At 55.7% G+C, this 23,222-nt stretch overlaps 6 protein-coding genes across 6 annotated transcripts; 3 read left to right on the plus strand and 3 right to left on the minus strand.

Annotated features, from left to right (window-relative positions):
* Positions 1 to 262: 262 nt before the first annotated feature.
* Positions 263 to 1,476, minus strand: UV8b_02557 (uncharacterized protein; the record flags this gene model as incomplete). The annotated part of the gene is made up of 3 exons (XM_043140055.1): positions 263 to 595; positions 656 to 1,206; positions 1,395 to 1,476. The coding sequence occupies 3 exons, from the start codon at positions 1,474 to 1,476 to the stop codon at positions 263 to 265; spliced, it is 966 nt and encodes a 321-aa protein (XP_042995989.1).
* Positions 1,477 to 3,501: 2,025 nt separating this feature from the next.
* Positions 3,502 to 4,708, plus strand: UV8b_02558 (uncharacterized protein; the record flags this gene model as incomplete). Its single annotated transcript, XM_043140056.1, has 4 exons — positions 3,502 to 3,827; positions 3,894 to 4,020; positions 4,079 to 4,157; positions 4,212 to 4,708. The coding sequence occupies 4 exons, from the start codon at positions 3,502 to 3,504 to the stop codon at positions 4,706 to 4,708; spliced, it is 1,029 nt and encodes a 342-aa protein (XP_042995990.1).
* A 1,837-nt stretch (positions 4,709 to 6,545) lies between these two features.
* Positions 6,546 to 7,235, minus strand: UV8b_02559 (uncharacterized protein; the record flags this gene model as incomplete). The annotated part of the gene is made up of 2 exons (XM_043140057.1): positions 6,546 to 7,150; positions 7,232 to 7,235. 2 exons carry the CDS (start codon positions 7,233 to 7,235, stop codon positions 6,546 to 6,548), a joined length of 609 nt encoding a protein of 202 aa, XP_042995991.1.
* A 3,998-nt stretch (positions 7,236 to 11,233) lies between these two features.
* On the plus strand, positions 11,234 to 16,340 carry UV8b_02560 (uncharacterized protein; the record flags this gene model as incomplete). The annotated part of the gene is made up of 3 exons (XM_043140058.1): positions 11,234 to 11,598; positions 11,984 to 12,208; positions 12,374 to 16,340. 3 exons carry the CDS (start codon positions 11,234 to 11,236, stop codon positions 16,338 to 16,340), a joined length of 4,557 nt encoding a protein of 1,518 aa, XP_042995992.1.
* A 1,098-nt stretch (positions 16,341 to 17,438) lies between these two features.
* UV8b_02561 (uncharacterized protein) lies at positions 17,439 to 20,252 on the plus strand (the record flags this gene model as incomplete). Its single annotated transcript, XM_043140059.1, has 2 exons — positions 17,439 to 19,020; positions 19,201 to 20,252. The coding sequence occupies 2 exons, from the start codon at positions 17,439 to 17,441 to the stop codon at positions 20,250 to 20,252; spliced, it is 2,634 nt and encodes an 877-aa protein (XP_042995993.1).
* Positions 20,253 to 21,635: 1,383 nt separating this feature from the next.
* On the minus strand, positions 21,636 to 22,472 carry UV8b_02562 (uncharacterized protein; the record flags this gene model as incomplete). The annotated part of the gene is made up of 2 exons (XM_043140060.1): positions 21,636 to 21,892; positions 22,085 to 22,472. 2 exons carry the CDS (start codon positions 22,470 to 22,472, stop codon positions 21,636 to 21,638), a joined length of 645 nt encoding a protein of 214 aa, XP_042995994.1.
* Positions 22,473 to 23,222: the final 750 nt, after the last annotated feature.

Raw genomic sequence — 23,222 nt, forward strand, 5'->3', positions numbered from 1 at the left:
ACATACTCCGTACATAATAGTCTTGACTCCCTGAAGATTTGAATCGGATGCCGTAGTGTCTGATGCTTTGTGCTCCATGTCATTCCTACCTACAAGGACCCCAACTCCGTGGCTGTCTACCCATCACTTGGTCAAGTACTCGTACCATCTCTCTCTAACATGCCATCATGTCTATTCGTTGGGCTCGTTTTGCAAAGGTCTTGCCTTTTTTTTTTCTTCTTTCTTTTTTTCTCTCTTTTTTTTTCTCCCCATTAAAACAAGGTCATTCATCGTCCCCAACCTTTTGCAGTATGCCCATCTCTCTCTTGGTGCCAACTTCACCAATAAGCGCAATTCTGTCCAGTCGAACAGTTTCGGCGCCATCACATCCCTTTTGCACATACACAACCAAGGTGGTCGTCTTTTGAAATTTGACAAAGCGCAAGTTGATGTTGGCTGTCGCTTCGGAATTCCAATCCTCTGCCTTGAGAGTGATGGCTTGAGTCGGCTCGGTATCATCCGCCTCGCTAAAGTCCATGTTCCGGGGTCTGTTGATATATAAATGAATGACTTCAGGTCTGGAGACCTGGTCCTGTCCTTCTTGAACGGATGTAATCTGTACACCCGAGTTAGTGAAGCTGCAAATGACGACTTTTTCTCGCTGTTAACAGCTGACCTGCAAAGTATGTAGCTTCACGGAGCCTTGAAAAGGGACAAACAGCAAAAGTTGATCATCAGCTCCGCTCTGCACAAAATCCTTGGTCGCAACATCTCCCTCCTTGTTTAGAGTACTCGGCCTGGCGCTCTCGAAGAGTACCTTGACTGGCCCAGCGTCTTCACCGGCGTTCAATAGCTCGCAGTTGCGAATCTCGACTTGATCTGTGATGTCACTATATCCTCGGGGAATCTCTGCGCCGACCCATCGTTCACTGCTGCGGCCGGAAGCAGATTCGGAAGCCTCTCCGAGGGAATCGATCTCGGAGAGTAATTGCGGAATGATTTTGCTGACTTCAGCGGTTTCCGCCCCCTTCATTCTATGTATGACTTTCGCATCACGGAATAACAGGAAAGTGGGCAGCGCAGTAATCTTCCATTCTCGGGAAACATCGGCCGCCTTATCGGTGTCCACCTTGACGAAGACGACCGAGTTGGGACGCGAGAGAGCCTTGGAAAGAGCATCGTAGACTGGTTCCAGCTCTTTGCAAGGGGGGCACCAAGTGGCGAAAACTATCAATGGCTGATGATTAGCACCAGCTTCGAGCAACGTTGAAAGCCCACCATCAGTAGATGGAAAGCAAACAGCGGCTCCTCGGTTGTTTGCATCGGTTTGCATTGGGTCATTCGTTGGAATGTCCAACAACATCTGCGACGAGGCGGCAGAGACAGCTCAAGGGCGGAAACGAGAGGATACTCACAGTCCGCAACGACAATCTTTGAGCTTTTGAGGATGCTGTCGAATTGCTGCTTGGAGCTCACGATGACCGGTGATTGCGACATTGTCGTGGGCAGGGTCGGAGGTTGAGAGCACGGATGGAAGCTGTGCGATTGCTTGTAGCTTCCAAGTCAGCAGCCAGGACCGCAGCCACGGCAGGGCAGCACAGAAGTCAGCAGCCCACTCAACAGACTTATTAGAGCTTGAGGTCAACGGTAGGTACGTTTGACGGAGCAACTACTAGCAGGTACCCCCAGTCTCCTTGTAGGAGGTACCTTGGGGGAACTCGGCAATAAAATCCAGTCTGGTCTTCTCTCAGCCAGCCTTCCAAGTTCCAGTCTCCACACTCCACACTGCCATGTCAGTCAGTATGCACCTGCCGGCTTTCAGCCTGGCGCTACCAGACAATTCGGCCCTGTCCTGTCAACATGAATTCACCTCGAAGAGCATCGTCATGCTGCATCATCGACGCCAAAGGATCATGGTTGCTAGTTCATCAAGTGCCGAGCAAGGTTACTAAGTATTGTTGAGCAGGCAATCGACCCTAGGGCATTCAATAGCCAAGGCAAGCTTTTCGAGCTCTCATGCGTCAGACCGCGTTGCGTTGCCTGCTTGCAGCCTCGCTCACCTCCAGGACAGAAGAGCGCGTCTCGACACGTATAGCCGTCCTATAAATGAACATGCAGGGTGCTACTCTTTTTCATTTTGCTCCAACTTCTACCGATTTCATCTTGATCAAGAAATTTGGCCATTACTAAAATGTTACGCCATACCTACTACCGAGCAACCCGAGACCGAATCAAGCCCGCCAAAATCTTGGACTAGTGGCTGATTGATGTGGATTCTAAGATATTTTTGGATCACGATGCTTCCCGTTGCGGCCTACGACGTGCTACTAATGTCAATATGCCAAACTTTCAACTACCTAGGAACCCCTCGAGTGATGGCCGGGAACGTGTTGTCCCAGCCACAAGTGTCAATCCCAAACCGCGGCGCCGTGTACACTGCTCAGTTGTTGGATTGGTAGGTAGGTAGGTAGTTAGTTCAACTGCCTGTTTCAACTGCCTATTTCATTCCCGAGTGAAGTTGGCTCTTTGTACGGAGTATGCTGACTTTGATCAAGCGAAGGCCTTTTCTTTTTCTCCTCCTTGGGGGAAAAAAATGCGAAATGAAAAGCATAGCCGGCCCATCCAACCTTGGACTTTTTCCTTCCCCGTAATCTCCTTTCCCGGTGCAAATGTGTCATCGAGTCAACCAGAGTTTGAGAGTGTCGAACCGTTCTGGGGCGAATAGTCAGGTCCTGAGGGCATGACTCTCCATAGGGGTATGGACGGCGTTTTCCCCTCGAATTTTACTAAAATTTGCTCTCGATATTGGAATTTGGTACTTTTGCGCCGCTCAAAACGAACCAATCATGCGGCAACCACCACAGGGCAAGCTTCTATATCCTAGCCTCTAGGTACCCGAAGTCATAGTTGAATGCCGATGCAGGGGTCGGGGTCAACCATGGCGAACTGGTCGGACAAGGCAGGGCGGCGGCACACCACCAACACAACACAACACATACACACATACATACACACACCCCTGCAGGGGCAAACAGTAAAGCAGGCGCAAGCCAAACACTGTACTTGGCAACCGTCTGCATTTCACCTTTTCGTCACTTTACTTCAGTCCCTTTCTTATAAGCTCTCGGGCGCGTAGAGGCAGTAATGGTGAATTCCTCCTCCTTACCCTGTCTTAAGTTTTGTCAAGTCAAAGTCAGGCCGATGGTGCCTGATTGGCTTCTCAGTTTCACTCCCTTGACCTCGGATGAAGCCCTGGCTTGCCCGGACCACGACTCTCGCATCCGTTTGCAGGCTCATCGCTGTTTTTTTTTTTTTTTTTTTTTGGGCTGCAGAAATGTGAAATGCCCCCAAGCTGGAAAAGATATAGGGATTGCTTTCAATAATAAGGGCTCTTTGCTACGCCCCTAAACCGCCTGAAATCCTGCAGCGCTCCGCTTGGCCTCTCAAAGAGGCCTTTTCTAACGACCCATGACTCGGCCATCTCTGGACGGAAGGTCAAGAGGTAATTCAGAAAAGACGGACATGAAGGAAAAGCTGTGGACGACAGTGAGCCTCGAGAGAACGAGCGTCGATAAATTACGACCAGCATCACCACCAAAGACGAATCCGTGGACAGCAAGGCCATCTGCCACGGTTGCTGTCAGTCAGGATTGGCCCAGTATTACCCCAGATTTCGAAAAGATTGATGATGAAAGCGAGTCAAGTGGCGCGACAAGAAAAGCACTTCATTCTTTTGAGCGAGGCAATCACCAAAAGCGTGACGGCAATAGGATCGACACTGCCTCGACGACAAACCGGGAACGACCGGCACCACCGGCACCACCGGCAACACAAACTGGCGACGACAGGTTTGTTCATCTTCTGCCGACAAAGCAACAAACATGACACCCCCGACGCTGAAACTTGGCTCACAGCTTGTGGCTCCGACCTCTGGGTGCCGACATTGTAGTCCGAGTAGCGCACGAGACATTCCAAGTCCATCGTAGTGTTGTAGAGCCCCAGTCTACATGGTTCCGGGAGAATCTTCCAGCGCCAGACCTGGTAGGAATGCTCCGACAATACTCCCTCTCAGGCGAGCTTTCACACTGACCATGTACAGAACGGCACACCAATCGAAGTCAACTTGCAAGTTTGCCACATACCCATAGGCTACACGCTCAGATTCATGTACACAAAGAGTTCGTGGCCCTTCCTCACGCAGCGATCCTTGTATGCTGACAGTTCCGAGGCAGGGCTGGAAATATGTCGGTATGACCGAGAACACCCTCGCGACCTTATTCATATACCCCGTAGCGCCCTTCTCTACATCGGTGCCACGGACCTCGGCGTTGAGGCAATGCAACTTCACATCGTACAGCTCCTTCGGCAAACGGCACACGACTTGTCTGTATATCTGAGTACGGCCTTGGCCAATCGGAAAATGAATCACCAAGATATACTTGGGGCCTTTGACCACCTTCGCAATGCCCTGGAAGTCGCGCATTCGTATTGCTGCCAAGACGACAAATTGCAGCTACGACTGGCCTTGGCCCAAATATTGGATACGTTGCTCCCGTTTCTCATTCAACACCCAGAAGTTCTGGACCTCTTCTCTTCTGACGTCTGGAGGAAATACTCTGCAAACATCTCAATGGACCTCTTCACAGTTCGCCAGTCGAGAAACGTGGCTCCCCAAGCATTGGATGAAGAAGCAGAGGTGCCCTTTGGAGACGAAAATGACTTTCAGTGAGTAAAATCGTATTGGCGTCCCCTTATGGGGATAGTATTAGTTTCGTGGCGGACGGAACTTGACCTCTAGAATGGCACATCCGTAATGCCAACCCACCAAAGCAGGGGAGCCGGCGAGGATCAAGGTGCGATTGGCATGTAGTTGTCTGTATTCCCGCGCTGTTTGCATCCACTGATCCGGAGTGCAAACGGGAAGAGAAGCTTGTGTAACAGCAAACGGGGAGAGAGCAGCGATGTTGTACGCTTTTCCATAAGAATGGATGAATTGAACATAGCACGCAGTAGGGAAAGAACCCAGGAAAGGGAGGCCAAGAAACCATGCAGCCGGAGAATAGAGAATCGAATACAGCGCAAGGAGCGATTTGCGTCTGCGCAGGCAAATGCAACGACAACGACGACGACAACGCGGCCACTAGGAAGAAGCAAATTTTCAGTTTCGGCACATCTGGTCTTGTGTTGTCGACCGGGGACTCGACCCCATCCATCCCATTCATCCCAGCTCACATGCAGGCTTGCGAAGCCGTCATCCTTTTTTTTCCCTCTCGCGTTCTTTCCAATGTGGACGAACCTTTTGTGGCCTGGCATGGCATACGCTTAAATCCAATGGTGCATGACGCATTACTACAAGAGCGACAGCGGCGCACGTCGCCCCTATCACTTCGACCAAGACGAGCAACATACCCATCTGGTATGCTTCCCCGGTGTTACCAATCACAGTTGGCCGGTATCTGAATATCGGAACCGGCCTGTTTAAAGGTCCTGGAACGATGCTACATCGTCGTCAAGGCCTCGTCGACGGAACTCGCTGAAAACGCAACCTTTGTGCCTTTTTGCGTCCATCCCAGCAGTGACTCGTCTTGAAAGACTCGAGCCGTTATCGTGCAGAGAAGGTCCCTGCGGAAAATATGAAGGCCACGTCAGTCTCCTGCTGTCAAGTAGACCGAGCTACTGGATCCCCAAAGAAACGCTTCCGATCAAAATAATGTGCGAAAACTTGCAAGCCTCGATGGAAAAATGACGAAAGGTCTAAACGTGTAAATTCAGTCTGAGCCGCGGTATTTCGAGGCGGGCCCTGGAACCGTTCGTAAAGCAGCATACGGGTCAAGAGAAACTAACGGGCTCAGCAAGGTAGACCTGATGCGTCGTCCGTGGTTTCGGTTGCAAAGTTTGTTTCGGTTTACTTTCGGGGCTCGACAGCTCCCGCTCCTGCTCCCGCTTCTGCATTGCCCACAGCAAACCCTTGCACAAGCACGAATACTACCGAAGACACGGAGCAAGCTGTTTGCCAACCAAGCACGACAAGCAGTGGGCATTGCTTTGCCCATTTCCGCTAATGCGGTGATCTCGCCTTGGACAAGTGTGAGCGAACCGTGTTTTCTTGCAGCGCTGTGACCATGGCGCTGCTTGTTACTTGAGGTCATGTCCGAGAGGCCTTTGGTGGCGATTCTGTGGGCATTGGTTGTGAGTCATGTCCGGAATCCTCAGGTGCGACTCTACCGGGGAGGGGGGGGGGTGTGTTTGTTGTCCAGTAGGGCAAGGAGGAAACTTGGGCCTTTCCCGTTGATAAATGGTTTTAATAAAATGTCCCTTCTGGTTTCTACTCGGCGCCGTTTCTGTCAACTGGTTATATTTTTCACGGATACCAGCTACGTCAGGGTTATGGGGAGAGCACCATGCAGATCCAGAGGCTTCAATAATCATGGCATCATCATTAATCATTTCTCAGGCATAGCCCTCATGTCCAGGCTCCATCCTCCTCGTTACGTGACCTCGTTACATGGTTTATACATACAATCCCGCTAGACGGCGACAGCCCAAGGCCTACATGATATTCTTTTTCATCGGCGATGGTGACCGTATCTATCCCAGTCACCAGCATGATATGTCTCTTTTCCCTCTCTTTCTGCAGTGTGGACATGGACGTGGGTAACTCTGCCCCTATCCTGGATCATGAGGGGCGGCGGGGGGGGGGAGGGTTCAATAAATCTCCTTGGCGCCTCGACGTATCGGAAAGTGTCGTACTTGGGCTCCACGGGAACGGGAACGGGAACGGGAACGGGAATAAAGCGATCGCGTTCAATGTACACCTCTTTCTGGCGGGCCTGGGAGTGGCGCCGTGAGCGACTGTGACTGTGACTGCGACTGGACTTGTGTGACCTGACCGAGGGCTCGACGTCCACAGCGATGACTTCTATCTGCGTCTCAGGCTCCGGGACAGATGGCGAAACACTTGGCTCAGGAGCGCACGGTGGCAGACATGGCAGTGGTTCAGGTTCGGGCTCAGGCTCTGGTTCCGCGGGTTCCTCAACGACGGGGCAAGGCTCGATGGGCGGTGGCGGTGGCGGTGGCGGTGGAGGGATGATGTGCGTGATGTTGCGGCGGGTGGTGAGGAGATCGGGCTCTGGACGGGACAGATAGAATCGCTTCCTGGAGCTGTGTCGCGCTTTCGGAACGAGGTCAGCATGTCGCTGAAGGCAGCAGCGCAGACGGGAACGGCAAGAGGTTTGTTTTGTCGTCGACTTACCCATGTTTACCGTTTACCCTGGGTGGGTTGGTAGGGAAAGACCCGGGCTTGGTGGCAGCTGAGTACTGAATTAGCACTCGGGTAACGAGGTTTGCATCGAGGCAGAGTTGGCGAGATCAGGTTGGGTGTACGGAGTAAGAAGGCTTGGTGAGGGGAGAAGTGGGCCAAGGTTATATCAATGCAAGCACAGAGTTAGACCGCGGGTCATGTGGGCATATATTCCATTTACACAGCGCTTGGCGCCGGGCATAGACTGAAAGACCGAAGACTGTCGCGCAGCTAGGCCTGAAATAGGCAAACAGAGACACGGAAAGCACGGCGGACGGTTTGGAAGGAGAGATGGAAACTTTCAAGCTGTTGCGTGCGGCCTTTTTTGGTCCGATGACGTCGTGCTGGCTGGCTGGCGGGGCTGCAGGTTTTTGGGGGTTTTTGGGGGAGGGAAGGAGGGCGGCTCGGCGCTGGAGGGGGCTGGGGGAGGCGACGGGACAAGGAAGCCCAGTGCCCACAAGGCGATTTACTATTAGTGCCGATGGGCGGGAGGGCGCGCCAGATTCTAGCACGGCGTAGCACCGGGGGCTCCGTGCCAAGTTTCCAACGACGTACTGATGTTGTTTGCAGGGGCACGGCGGCCCAGGTCCGTTCCTTGAGTGCCTGGGGGGTACGGACTGGTACGTTGGGTACCTGTAGGAGTAACCTTGGGTACCTTAGGTACCTATAGGTAGGTACATACGTACATGTTCATGTATGTATGCAGGGAAGGAACTCCCGTGTCAGGCTGGCATGACAATCACTAGAATGAGGAAGACGGCGCGGAAGGATGCCCCCAGCCCGTTTCCCGCATCACCTGCGCATCATTCCCTCCCGCCAGGACGATGTTCGTGACCCTTTTTTTTTTATTTTTTTATTATTATTATTTTTTATTTTTTTTCAGCAGAAAGAGTGTCTGAAAGGAGCGTGGCCTAGAGCTGTTTGGCCTGGGCTGCTGCACCGAGCACGCAGCCAAGGGCGCCGAGGTTGCATGACGTGGGAGATTGGGTGGCCACGGTTGTTTGCGGCGAGAATGGCGATGCATATAAAAAGGATGGGGAAATGCGGCGAAAGCATAGCGTCAAGTGCCCTGGAATGTGGCGAAGAGGGCGGCGAGCCAGCCACATACACCCAGCCATTATTGACCAGACGACCAGACGTCAATAAGTTTAGATTAAGGACGCTGGTGCTGCGAGCTGGCAACTGCAGTGCCCGACCCGCCCTTTGCCAGTGAGCGAGCGAGTCACTCACTGCAGTGGAAATGAGAGCCATGCACGCCATCAGGTTAGGTTAGGTACCTTGGGTAGGTACCGGGTAGGCGGGGTCGCTGGGCCAAAACGACTTATATCGCCAAGTCACGTGGCTCCGCCCAACCCACTTATATCACTCCTTGCGTTGCTATGATTTCTTTTCCTGCCCATGACTGACTACCTAAGGTACCTAAGTGAGTGCACTCCCAGTCTCACACGACTCCCACCGAATCCACTGCGTGCAGCTCTACTGCGTCAAGGGCGAGATGCAACATGAACAGCTCAAAACAAAGCAGCGATGAGTCCATCTGCAGCGACAAGTGCACTTGGCCACCTGGCTCAACCTGATGCAACCCCCCTCACCCCCGTCGCCCCGTCCCCCTGTCCCCCTGTCCCCTTCACCCCGGTTCCGCCCTGGAGCCTGTTTTGTCCGTCCATTAGCGAGTGAGGGCTATCCGCTATCCGTCGACGGAGTAACCCTCTTTTGAGTTTCTGATTTAAAATTCCAGGCCTCTTGCAGTCCCTCGTGAACACATGGATCCCTGTCAGCCATGACGGTCAAAGTTTCAGGCCGTCATGGTGCCACGCACAGACGGAGGATTTGCGAATTGCTCGGGGCGGCGGGCTCACTCAGCCATCAATTTTACTCGCATTACGCCCACCACGCCCCCGTTCTTTCCAAGATCAGCGATCAGCCCCCGCGCCGCGCCATGCATTGCATGCATTGCATGCGTCTGGTCGTCTGGTTTGGTTTGTACCAAAAGATGTACTGTGGGGACCGGCAGCGGAGCCGCGAGACTAAAATCAGGGCGTCGAGCCCCGCCGAGCCTTTTAATGTTCTTTCACACGAGGCCTTATACCATCGACGTGCCTACATGACTACCTCATGAGGTCTGGTAGTATATAGTACGCGACGACCCCTTTGGGCCATCACGACGCAGCCAGCAGCAGGTCGAGCAGCAGTTCGAGCAGCAGGTCGAGCACTCGGTAGCCGTGCAGCTCACGTCAATACCTCGCTTGATCTTCCTCGAAAGTCATCACCTGCCTGTTGCCTTGCCTTGGATGAACTCGAGTGTCGTCCTATTTGCGCGCAAATCTAAAAAAATAGACGGGAATCGGGGTCTCGTTACCGAGTTGGCGCAGAGCTCAATGGAAAATGGAAATTAGTGAGTGCGTGGAGAAAAAAGGTTGGTTCAAAACGTTACATGCTTTGTGGCTGGCTTCTCGGATCTGAATTTCATTTTGCAGCGACGTGAGTTGCGCTCCGCTCGAGCCTATCGGTCCAAATATAAGAAAATATGACATCTGGTATATAATCTCACATCACTCGCCGTCTCACCCATGCTCATTACTCTTGATGGTAAAAAGCAAGCTACTCTCAACTACCTCATCCACCATCTGCCGACCTCCCAAGTTTCCCTTTTACCTATCCTTGTTACCGACAAGTTATCCACACCAGCCTTGTCCAAGCAAATACACCGCTCCCCGACTGTGCTCAGCTATCTACTGCAGCGAGCAAAACCGAACGCGCCCCTTGGCCATGCGCTTCTCTCAGCTGCTCATGGTGCCGTTGCTGGCATGGTCTGCGTCGGCTGGTCTGACTGGACCTTTTGGGCGGCCTGAAATCAGTTGTGGGAGACATGCTCCAGCCGAGTGTAGGGACTGGGATCTGTGCAGCTGCAAGTTTGGGCGTTATCAATGCGTTAAAGATATTCTGATTACGAAGTGCCTCGAAGGTCGCTGCTTCTGTGCTTACTGGGGGACCGAAAGGCGTTAATCAATCATTCAATCAATCAATCAATACGGCGGCGGCGTCTAGTGGCAGACGCGAGGCAGATGCGAGGCGGATGCGAGGCAGACTACCTCTAATTTAAGCTGCCAATCAAGTACGCACGCCTTGCGGTTCGCAGAACAAGTATTCGCATTGCGGGGACTATATAAGGGTAAATGCACTCACTCTCCAAATGATGCTCTATGTAAAGTGACTTTGTTGACTGTAAGTGATTGATTTTACGCCTCCCTTCCCTTAGGTAGGTACCTACCTCCTTAGGTACCAGGTACATCATATCATATATGCTGCGTTAATGCCCCCTTGCGTCCTCGGGCGCTTGCGCCTCAACGGCACCCATTTAGTTGACCTCTGGCGCACCAGACCCCACCAGTCCACCGCCAAGTGTCCGCCAAGTGTCCGCCATCGTCGTCAGCCCATTGACCCCAGGCCTCAACTTGCCACGGAGCAATCAATGGCTCCCTGCGCATGCGCCTGCGCCTGCGCCAGCGCCTGCTTTGGCCCACCAGGCCCAAGGCTGGCCGGGCGTCTCGCAACCGACATTGGACTCAACTGTGTCTGGTCGTCAAAGTCAAATGGCCCGCAGGTGCAGTGCAGTGTAGGTACCTGATGTTGGTTGCCCGTGCACATTTACATAATAGCATCAATTTGTGCTTCGGGGCCCCATGTCCCCCTACTCCGGAGAGTCACATCCCTGGACTGGACGCTGAGCCCTGGTCTGGTCCAAGCACCCGGCGCTGACACGCCCCTCGCACCGCACTGCACTGCGCTCGTCGTCTGCCCTGGCTCATTGACCCCCAGCCTGCAGTGCTGTGCTGGCCTGGGTGCTGGCAGCTGGCTGGAACTTCCGCCCGCCCTCTCCACCCGAAAGCTGCCGACAAGTCGCTGGGTTCTTTCCCATCACAGCTCGCGCTGCATGAAAACGGCACGGGGACCATGTCGCAGCCTACATCCCGCTGTGGCCTGTCCTCGCCCTCAGACGCATCCTCCACCTTGGACATTGACGCCGACGGTGCTGCTGCTGCTGCTGCTGCTGCTGCTGCTGCTGCTGCTGCTGCTCCTGTCGCTGTCGCCGACGCCGACGCCGACGCCGACGCCGACGCCGGAGTTGCGCCTGCGTCTCCTCGGGACCAACGCCCTTCTTTTGCTTCATCTTCATCCCCTCGGTCCCCGGCCTCTCTCGACCAAGAGCCGACCAGTCCTGCCAGTCCTGCCAGTCCCAGTTCGCCAACAAAGACGAGGGGGCCTGTCAACGTGCCGCCTCTGTCGTCTGTTCGCTCCCTGCCGCAGCCTGGACAAAGGTGAGTGTTTGAAGTGTTGCCAATGCCTTTCCTACGCTGCCAAGATATTCTTTCAGTGTCCCACTCGACTTGAAGGTTCTCGACCTCTTGCCTCCCATTCCCTGCGCTGCTGCACCTTTTTGGCGAACCTTGGCCAACATGGCATGGGACTTCTTTCTTCTCCCCCGGTCCTGAAAGGCTACATACATGTATATGCTTTCAAAGGAGAACGAGACCAAGAGCTACTTGTTTCGTCGTCTTCCTGGCATGTCTTGGTTGGCTCTTTCTTCTGGTTCTCTTTGTACTGTCGTTTTCGTCTGCTTTGAGCAACCCCCCAACCTTTTTCGGCTGCAAAAACATTTCTTCCCAAACCGAGGCTGACACGCATCTTTGTTGTTTCTCCCAGATCGCCTCGACCAACGGTACCTAGCCCGCTGTCCACGGCAAGCAACGTGGCGACCTCCCGGCCGAGTACATCTTCTTCAGAACTCGCTGTTTCTGCGACACAACAGGGATCTCAGCCCACTGGCTGCAAACCCACCGAGGAGGAGACATCCAAGGCACCCGTTGGGCAGACGACCTTCCTCCGTGACTCTTCGAACTCGTCCACTACAGAGAAGGACCTGGCAAGGTTTGTGATAAAACGTTTTTTTTTTTTTTTTTTGTCCCCAGGCACGCTCAGACTTGGCTTGACACACGCTTTTCATTCCCATCGTCGCCATATCAAACAGCTTCATTACTCCCTGCACGAGTCGAGCCTGCTCCTCAGCCTCGCTGACTCTCTCATGTCTCCCAGACCAAATTTCCCAAAACATGCGAATGACTCGAAAACTTTTTCCGGTCCTTTAGCGTCCAAGGTTGTCAAGGCTGCTCCTGGTCCGTTGAGACTGGCTGGATCAACCATGGCTGCCACAATTGCTTCGACTTCGAACGAAGCGATGACAAGATCACCCCGGAACCCCTCCTCGGACACGATTCTGTCGACAACGTCCTCGACACAAAGACGCTCCAGCATAGCCGCCTCACAGGACTCCCAGAGCTTTCCAGACATTGCGAGCCTGGTCAAGGCTGCTGGCAGCCCGGAAGCCGTGATACAGCACCTGCTGAAAGAGAAGCAATCCCAGTCACAACAAAACAGCCAATTGTGGAGACTGGTTGATAAGCAAAGGGCCATGATCTTGGGGTTGAACAAGGATCTCGAAGCGGCCTTGAAGGAAAAGGAAAAATACAGACGGAAGTTGAAAGAAGTCATGTCCAGTCCAGCAGTTGCAAGAGTTGCATCTCACCCAGGGGCGTCTGGTCATCGTATCAGCAATGCACAAAGAGACACGAGATCCCCACGTATCGAGGTGCCGGATCCAGGAACCCAACCTGCAGTTCCCGTCCCAGATTCTCCGTCACTCGACTCCGACAGCCAAAAGAATTCCCCTGTCGATCTGTCCATGGCACCTTATCCGATTACACCGCCGGCGGACAGGCCGCACGTCTCAGATACAGCGAGCGAGATGTCAAGTCCCAAACATTCCATGCCCAAGCCATCCGAACATGCTCTAGACAATTTCGATCATGAAGAGGAGGAAAAGGTTGCGGACACGGCTTGGAAGGATAAGGCTGAGCAGCAAATGGGGCAGCTTCCGTACGATATCTCGTTGCCGCCCTCTCGAAGCCTTCCGACTGGTCCGCCGAAGGTGCCTCCGCCCAAAGTCCCAACTGCGCCTCCTTTCTTGGCTGTGGTAGAGCCATCTCCCTCTTCTGACACAGACCTCTGCCACCAGCTTCCGTCTCCCCCACGGAAAGCGCCTCCCGCGCCTTTGAAGCTGCAGCAACAAGGTTGCCCCGAGGTGACGACACCTGCTGAAGAAGATGGCACAGACTCCGATTACGACGATATCCTAGAGGTTGAGGAAATAGTCGATGGGCACCGTGGTCGCCGAATAACGCGGGATGACAAGGATGAAGAACGGGAAAATGCCCGAGTTCCGGACCTTCAGACGCCCAAGGTTGATGTGACAAAAGGCCTTGCGCCTGCCGGTTACCCCTTGAGAACTGCTTCCGTGAATGCCCTGCTCCTCGCCACCAAGCCGGATCTTTTGGCTGCTCCGCCGTTGCTCAGTCCTGGTCTCCCGTCCAGCCCTCGTCCGTTTGGCAACTCTCAAAACCCGGCATCTGCACCATTGTCGGCGCGTTTTGGCCCCGCTAGCCCCTTGTCGCCTCGCCCTCCTCGCCAACCCATTGTACTTGCACCAAACACTCCCTTGATGTCCTCTCCTCTAGGCTCGACCAGCTCTTTGGCGACGCATAATATCCCTGGCGTTGCGAAATGCGAGTCCGATGGAGGTCAACCCAAAATATGCAGAGGTCTGGTCACGGAGGAATACCCTGATCTTTTGCTGCCTCCCAATGCGCTGCCATTGGTTGAAATCAAAGTGGCCTCTTCCCGCATGAAGCCGTCCCGCGCGAGCCTCTTGTCCCTGAACCAGTTGGAGGAAGATCCCGTTTTCACCCTCGCTGTTCTCTCACGAGCACATCAGAGTGAACTCTGGCGGGTAGAGAAGGACATTGCGTCCCTCAGCAGGCTGGACGCACGGCTGAAGCAGTGTCATGCTTTTACAGCCAAGGCACCGGAGCGATCACTATTCAACGGCCACGCCCCCGCGAAATTGGATGCGCGAAGGCTGGCACTGGAGCAATACATGGACGACCTCCTCGACACTCCCTTAGATACGGCCACGGCTGCGGAATTGTGCAAGTATCTATCAACGCATACCCTGCCGCCAAACGCAGACGAATCGAACTCGTCCTTCCGCCCAACTCCCGAGAACAGTGGACTTCAGACTGGAGCCGACGGTCGCCCACACCGAACCGGTTATTTGACCAAAAAAGGCAAGAACTTTGGCGGGTGGAAGGCCAGATTCTTTGCCTTGGAGGGCCCGCAGCTCAAGTACTACGAGGCGCCTGGCGGAGCTCATCTGGGCACCATCAAGCTTCAGAATGCTCAAATAGGGAAGCAGGCACCGACACAGAGCAACGACAATCAATCGCCAGCCCGGACCAACGCGGGCGAAGACCTGGACAATCAATACCGACATGCCTTTCTGATCCTGGAACCCAAAAAGAAGGATTCCAACGCTCGTTTCAAACACGTATTGTGCGCCGAGAGCGACAAGGAACGTGACCTCTGGGTGGACGCTCTCCTTCAATGGATAGACTACCGGGATCCGGACGAGGCCGAGTTGGTTCAAAGTGCTAAAGCAGGCGCCGACCTGCAAGCGTTTGAAGCGGACTACCCGGTTGGCGGCAAGCACAGAAAGGGCATCCAGAGCAAGCCCCAGCTTCAGACGTCCGGCTCCGGCACATTGATCGGGGTGAGGTACGATTCAACGCACGCTGGCGAGGCCCCTCAGAAGGGGGCAGCTGCGGTGTCGGAGATGATGGCTAGCCCACCAAAGCACGGGAACGAGACGTTGAGTGCGCAGGTGAACAAATCCATCTCTGCGCCGAAAGATGCCCACATCATCTCGGACTCTGCTGCCTGGGGAAACAAGCCTGGGCTAGTCCCTCCGACGCATGACGAGAAGAAGCAGAGGAAGCGAAGCTTTTTCGGGTTTGGTCCCAAGGCGCGGTCCTCGTCGGACGGTCAGGACTCGCTGTTTGGTGGCAGCGATGCAGGCTCGACAAATGGTCCATGCCAAGCCCACAGCCAGCAGAGACCCGTCCGACAGGTGTTTGGAGCGCCCCTGGCGGAGGCGGTTCGCTACAACCCGCCCGCGGACGTCAACGTGCCGTTGCCCTCGGTTGTGTATCGGTGCATACAGTATCTCGACTTTAAGAAGGCCACTGTCGAAGAGGGCATCTTCCGGCTCAGTGGTTCCAACGTGGTCATCAAGCAACTGCGCGAGAGATTCAACGTGGAGAGCGACGTCAACCTGGTCCTGGACGAGCAGTACTATGACATTCACGCGGTCGCATCGCTGCTGAAGCTCTATTTGCGGGAACTACCGACCACCATCCTGACACGAGACTTGCATCTCGACTTTTTGGCCACGGCTGAGCTGCAGGACCACGCGGAGAAGATGGCCAAACTAGGAGAACTCGCTCTTAGACTGCCGCAGGCAAACGCAACGCTGCTGAAGTACTTGATCGCTTTCCTCATCAGAATCATCAACAATTCGGATATTAATAAGATGAATGTCCGCAATGTAGGCATCGTCTTCTCGCCAACGCTCAACCTCCCGGCGCGGGTGTTTGCCACGTTTCTGCAAAACTATGAGGCCATTTTTGGGATCGACCCGGAAGAGTACGAGCTGCCATGCTCCTCGCTCACCACCGGGCTCGAGTCTCCCGGATGGCACATGGACGCAGCGACGACGCCAAGATTTGAGCCGCCGCGTCAACCGTCGACGTCGTCGGGCAGCGCCTCGCCACAAGGCCAGGCACGGACGGAGAACGTGCGGGAGCAAAACTTGAGGGAGCGTTCGAGATGCACGCCGACTCCGCCGTTGATTTCGACGGCACAAGGCACTCGAAGCACGCCGACGCCCCCGCCAGGCAGCCGCGCAGTACACGAGAGCGGCCACGCTGGTCCTGCCGGGCACGACGGCCACAACCACTATCCGTCACCAAGGGCTACTACTACTGCGCTCTCGCACGACAGACAAAGCAACCAACCCCCGAGCGACGAGCAGGGCGTCAATGCTGCGCACCATCAAGGATCGAAGAGCCGTCCTCGGGAAGAATCACGACTGCACAAATTTTCCGAGTGACGGGAGACGCGCACAAGAAGACGCCTTGGGGGTCTTTTTTTATTTTTATTTTATTTTATTCTTTGCTTGCCTTTTTTTTATGCTTTTTGCGGGTTTTGAAGAGTGGGATACCATGCCTCTATTCACGCCTCGATTTGATGACTCGATTTGACAACCTGGAGGCTCTGTTTTTTTTTCCCCCCGTGAGATGAACGGGAAGGATAATACTGGACGATGAGGGGAAGGTTGATAATTCTGCGTACTATACGATGGAGACTACTTGTCTTTCGTTTTTGCTCCTTGGCCGGCAACAAACGCTGTTGGGGCACGGCTCAGAGGTCGGCAATTTCATATCTTGAAGACATACGGACCAGACGACTGGCGCCAAGGTTGGCCAAAGATGGGCCAGAATGCGGGATTCAAAATGCTCGGCCGGCGGACATGATGGCGTATAAGCGCATGTATTCATATAATAATATCCGAAGGCATTGTCTGTTGCTGGGGTCTGGAAATAATGATGCGAACGATGCGAACGATGCGAACGATGCGAACGATGCGAACGATGCCACCTCCTTGGCTCTGGAGTCGAGGAGTCAATCAAAGAGAGAGAGATGCTCGCTGCGTGCTCGCGAAAAGGGCCATTTCCGTTGGCTGTGTGTCGGGATAGTCGTGGCTACCTTGGGTGCCAGCCAGCTCTGCTGGCCAGGTCGGTACCCCATACATGTGTACAGTATGTAGGGACCTAATGAGGTCAATATGTATGAGATGTCTGGTCGTCTCTGCCTTGGGCCACCATTCATTCATTAGCCGCGGCTGCCAGGGGGCCCAGTGGCCCCGGCCCCGCTGGACCACGTCGCCCCAGGGGTGTCGCTGCATGTGCTGTGCTGCCCTGGCCTGGGCCCCAGCAGTTTCCAGTCGGCACCTGGTACACGCCCTAACCCGCACGCTAATCCGCCCGCTAGACCGCCCGCTAGCCCGCCCGCTAACCCGCCCACTAACCCGCCCCGAAACGGGCTCCATCACCCGCCCGTCACCCGCCCAGACCAGACCAGACCAGACCAGACCAGACCAGACCAGAGTTGACGCTATTCGCGCCATCGCGCCTTGCCACGGCTCCTCATGGACGTGGATCCTTGGATGTTACGACCCAGTCGTCCCGCAGAGGCGTCGGTTTCCGGCGCCGGAGGACGTGCCAACGACTCGCAGCTGCCTCGTGAGCCGGGCGTCTCGACACGTCATCGTCCGGCGGCGGAAACCCCGCCCTGCGGGAGAGATGATTGGGAAAGCCCATCGACGACGTCGACAAGCCGCGGCGGCTCGCCCGGGCAGCATCAGCATCAGCATCAGCATCAGCATCAGCATCAGCACCAGCACCAGCACCAGCACCAGCACCAGCATCGAGATGGCGTCGGCCAAGGTGCCGGTGGCGCAGAGGCCGCGGATGCCAAGAAGCCCAGGGCCTGCGAGGCCTGCCGCGGACTCAAGGTCCGGTGCGAACCTGGTCCCGGCGACGGCCCCGGCCCCTGTAAGCGATGCAGCAAGGCGGGGAGGAGGTGTGTCGTGACCGTCGCCGCGAGGAAGAGGCAGAAAAGGACGGGTAGTCGGGTGTCGGAGCTCGAGAAGAAGATTGACGCCCTGACGGCCAGCTTGCTGGCTCGTACGGCCGCGCCGCCCGGCCCTGTCGAATCTGGACCGGCTTCTCGAGCGAGCATTGCCTCGGCGAGCCAAAGCCGGGACCATTCTCCTCCTCCTCCTCCTCCTCCTCCTCCTCCTGCGGCAGCCGGCCGTAAACGAAGGGCTTCGTCGTCGTCGCCGTCGTCATCGCCGTCATCGGACTGCAGGGCCGTCGAAACCGAGGCGTCCCCCGCGACCGCGACCGCGACCGCGACCGCGACCGCGACCGCGACCGCCCGGCCCTGGTCGACTCCACGACCCGACATCGTCGACCGAGCCGTCATAAGCGCCGAGCGGGCGGCAGAGCTGTTCCGGCGCTACAGGGAGCAGATGGCGCGGCACCTGCCAGCCGTCGTGTTCCCCCCCAGCACGACGGCCTCGGACCTCCGCCGATCCCGGCCGCGCCTGCTCCTGGCCATCATGGCGGCGGCCTCGGGCGAGACGCCCGGCCTCCAGCGCCTCCTGCACAGGGAGCTGATGCAGCTGCTCGCCGAGAGCATCGTCGTCGTCGGCGACAAGAGCCTCGAGCTGGTGCAGGCGCTGCACGTGGCCGTCATATGGTACCGGCCCCCCGAGCACCTGGACGGGCTCAACTTCTACCAGCTCGTGCACATGGCCGCCGTCATGGCCCTGGACCTCGGGCTGGGCCGCAGGCGCGCCTCGGCGAGACGCGGCACCCCCATCGACCCGACGAGCCTGGAGTGCCGGCGGGCCTGGCTGGCGTGCCACTTCCTCGCCGCCAACGCGGCCATGTCGCTGCACCGCCCGAGCCTGGTCCGCTGGACGCCCTTCATGACCGAGAGCCTGGAGCTGCTGGCCACGTCGCCCGAGGCCGGCCCGACCGACGCCTACTTCTGCCACCTGGTCTGGACGCATCGCATGGCCGAGGACATTGGCCTCCAGCTGGGCGCCGACGACCCGGACGCGCGCCCGAGCATCACGGACGCCGGGACCCAGCGCACCCTGAGAGGCTTGGAGACAGCCCTGGACGAGTACATTGCCTCGGTGCCGGGAGGCATGATGCAGCGTGAGAGCAAAAACACACCCTTGGCCCTTGCCCTTCTTTTTGTTTTCCCCCTTTGCCCTAACCGTTGTCAAAACCTCGTCTGTTCTTCTCTACGTATATATCCCTCCCCCTCACCTTTCAACGGCTGACAAAACATTTGTCGTCTGGTTTTTCAAACCGTCTCCCTTTTTCTTTTGGCAGCCACGCTCAGAATGGGATTGAGCATCTTGAGCCTCTACATGCACGAGCTGGCGCTGCACTGCGACGGCCGCGTCCAGGATGACGACGACGACGACAACAACAACGACAACAACAACAGCAGCGGCAGCGAGCCCTTACGAAGCACGGTGCAGATCAACGCCCTGTCGGCTTGCCTCGCCGCCATCGACAGCCTCTTCCAGACCTTTCTCGCCATGGACGTGGCGTCCATCCGGTGCCTGCCCGTCTTTACCTTTGTACGGGTCGCCTACGCCGTCGTCGTCCTCATCAAGATGCACTTTTCCGCGCCGAGCCGGTCGTTGCCGTCATCATCATCCCAATCATCATCATCGTCGTCGTCGTCGTCGTCGTCGGAGCCGGGCAAACCCGTCGGCAGGGACGACCTCCGCGCGGCGTACTACATCGACGCCCTGCTGGAAAAGTTCGCCGCCGCCGCCGCCGGCGACCGGTGCCGCCCCGCGTCCAAGTTTCTCCTCGTGCTCGCCATGCTAAGGACCTGGTTCCTGCAGCACGGCGAGAAGCTCCGCGCCTCTCCACCCGCCCGCGTCGCCAGCCGGCCCGGCCTGCCGTCGTCGTCGTCGTCGTCGTCGTCGTCGTCGCCCGCGCCGTCCGTGCCGCACCACCACCTCCAGCAAGACCAACCGGCCGACAGCACCCCTCTCCAGGTGCTGTCCGAGGTGGCCACGCGGCGGGATGCCAGCGTCCCCCGCGCCTTGTACCCCTGCTTCCTCCCGGGCGGCGGGCAAGCCCCCCAGACGGCGCATTCCGACCCGCCGGGGCCGTTTGCTCCTCCGCCGCCACCCAGGCCCCAGCAGCAGCAGCAGCAGCAGCAGCAGCAGCAGCAGCAGGGCGTGCCCGAGGGGCCGGCATACGCGGCGATTGACCCCTCCGCCGGCTTCAAATTCGGAGGCTTGGCCGCTTCGCCAGCCCAGTCGGGCGATTGGTACGGCGGGGGGGCCAGGATGGCCCTGAGCGATCCTCTGTTTGGCGACTTGTTTCACGCCTTGCCTGACTCGTCTTTTTTCTCTTTTTGACGTGACGGTGCGTTGCGTTGCGTTGCGTTGCGTTGCGTTGCGTTGGGTCTGGGTCTGGGTATGGGTTGGGCAGGACATATGGCCAAGGTTTCAAGTTGAAGAGAACAGTATATAACATTATATAACGTCATAGAACATCAAGTGTAAAAATTCTACTCAGAACACGAGTTACAAAAGTATAACATGGCAGGTAAAATAAGGCGTATAAAAGTCCAAACTCCAAGCTCCAAAACGAGACTGGAACTGGGAAAATATCATCAAAAGAAAAGGGCAGGAAAAAAATGGCCACACACAACGACCCCAATTTCTTTACTTACAATGCCCTCAACAAAGCACAGCTCGACGCAAACCCCCTTCATCATGCCTCCTAGTCAATGCACAGGCAAAGGCACCAAGTCATATCCGGTCACTGCCAAAGACTTCTGTTCAATCTGCCCGCTGCGTAGCCACGTAACCATCTCACTACTATTTCGCATCTCTACTAGCACACGTAGGTAGCTAATACAAGGCAGCAGTGGAAACAAAGAAAAAAAATTGCGACGGAGAAAAATCCATGGCAAAACAAGCGTGATGCGAAGCCCCGTCAACGCCTGTCGTCGCGTTTCCACGCAACGGCAGCGATTCTGCGCACTCACGAGGCGCCGTCTGCCTAGCAATTTGGCCTTGAACCCGTGCGAGAGCGTCTCTTTGCTACCTCCTGTGCTTGGAACCACTCAGCAAACCAGCCCAAGACAGTTAGATCCCAATGTGAGCCCTACATCCACAGCTACATAAAATACATGATCATCAAGCTGTACGCCGCATGTTCCCCGAGGGAATGGCAGCATAAGAAACACAAGAGAAGATGGAAGAAAGGCCTGAAAACAAAAAACACATCTCACTTTGCCGCTCAAGTCGCTTTCGAGGTTAAAAAATGTTCGACTGTTTGGGCCGATTCGCGCGGTTGTCTCTCGCGAGAGAAATGTCATGGCCATGCCCAAAATGATGTGTGCTTGTCGCAGCAGTCCATCAGTATCCGATTGTGAGCAGCTCGCTCACAACTTCGATTCGGATTCGAGACCCTTCCGACGTAATATGGGGAAACAAGAAAAAAGTCGCCTCAGTCAGATAGGCCGATAAATATCCGTCACTCATTCGTTCTCAGAAAAAGTCATTGTCCTGAAAAGGATTATGACAAAGGGGCCTAGAAGCCGGTTTCTGGTGAAATGAGAGGTAAGCGGCGGTAACCCGTGGATCCTAGGCATTCCTGTTCATCCTCCAGTGCCATTTTGCATGTCGTCTGTCAAGTCTCCTTGGAGCTCGGGTTCGCTCATGTCAATCTTGCTGCAACGCTCAAAGGGAAACACGGAATGAATAAACGAGCAAAACCACGTAAGAGTCTACTCAATCCATGTAGAAGTCGCCCTTCAGGATTCTCTCCTGAAAGGCATCTGGCTTACGAGGCGCCGGCTTCGGTTGGTGGTGAGGCGCCGGCGGTGCTTGAACAGGCGGTTGCGTCATGTCGGAGACGGACCTGGCCCGATCGTGGTGAGGTGCAGCTCTTGGAGGTGAGGAGGCTAGCGAGAACGAGGGGCGAGCACCTGTGACGGAGCTCTCGGCTCGAGACCTAAGTTGCTCGGACCAGTTGAAGCCCTGCTGGTCTGAACGAGACGTGGAATTGTCAGAAGGGGCTCTTGAAGGCATGGTGTTGCTTGCCTGTGGAACTGTAGACGAAGCCATGGCAGTGCTGCCTCGGCGGCCAACTGCAGAAAGTGCTGCGCCAATGGCGGAGCCTTGGCTCTGCGAGGCTTTGCGAGCCAGAGACGATGGGGGAGAAGCTGGGTTATTATTACCATTGCCAGGACTGTTTCCGCCCGGTCGGTAGCTTCTCATTGTAGAGCCGCCAAAACTCATACGCCGGGCGAATGGAGTGTTGGGGGCTGTTCTGGACATGCCCGGAACGTCTTCATCTTCAATGGCACTCTCGTCGATGGAATCGGAGCTGGTCGACATGCTGCCGCGGCGCATACTGAAGGAAGGCGGATTGGCAGGCGATGTGCCCGAGAGGCCGATTGTGGTGACGGAAAGTCGTCGTCTCTGAGGGTCGAAGCCATTGTTCAGCTGAGCGCTGCCCCCAATGGAACCGGTGCTTGAGCCACGCTGAAACAGGTTGGATAGGGCAGCTTGGGTGATGGAGCTGCGACGGTGGCCCATGCCATTTGGAGAACCCTCTGAAGACATTGCGGATTGATGGCCAACTTTGTGCGAATTCCGACTGTATTCGACTGAGGGTCCAGCCTAACTGCGGTCCAAAACGGCGGGGGGTGAAGGGGGGGGGGGGGGGGGGGGAAGCGGATTACTTTTGTCGACAGGATTTAGGGGGTCCTCTACTTCTCGGCAACTTTTCACGACGAGGTTTGGGGGTGACAGTTGACAAAGAATTGAACGGGTCAAGACTGGTTATCGTTTGTTTGAGCGCAGTCCGCGGAGATGGGAGAAGGGAGGAGATGGGTGTGTATGGGAGATGGGAGGGCATACAAGTAGGGGCCAGCTGGGGCGACACGGTGGGAAAATGTAATTATATACGTCAAGAAAGCACGGACAAGAAAGCACGGACAATTGGCGGCGGGAGGGCTGCAAGCATTACTGTGGCAAGCACTGAAAGCCGGGGAAGTTGCGGCGCTAGAGTTGATGGGCGGGCACGCAGTATGGGGAAGGAGCACAGGCATGCATGGCATGTATGTATGTACAAGGCAACCACTACAGGCCAGGTACCTAACCCAAAGTAGGCACTACCCATGCCCTCGATGGAGGGGATAATAATTTTTTTTAAAAAAAAAAAATTAAACAAAAATAAAAATAAAAAAGAGGAAGGCGGAGGCGGGGGGGCGAAGAGGCAAGAAGGGGAAAGCTGCTCTGCTCACCTTGGCCGGCAGTCATCAGTAATCACTGATCAGTCCATTTGGATACACGATGTGCGGAGAGTGAGTA

This window comes from Ustilaginoidea virens, chromosome 2 (assembly GCF_000687475.1).
Source record: "Ustilaginoidea virens chromosome 2, complete sequence".
NCBI classification, from domain to species: Eukaryota; Fungi; Ascomycota; class Sordariomycetes; order Hypocreales; family Clavicipitaceae; genus Ustilaginoidea; species Ustilaginoidea virens.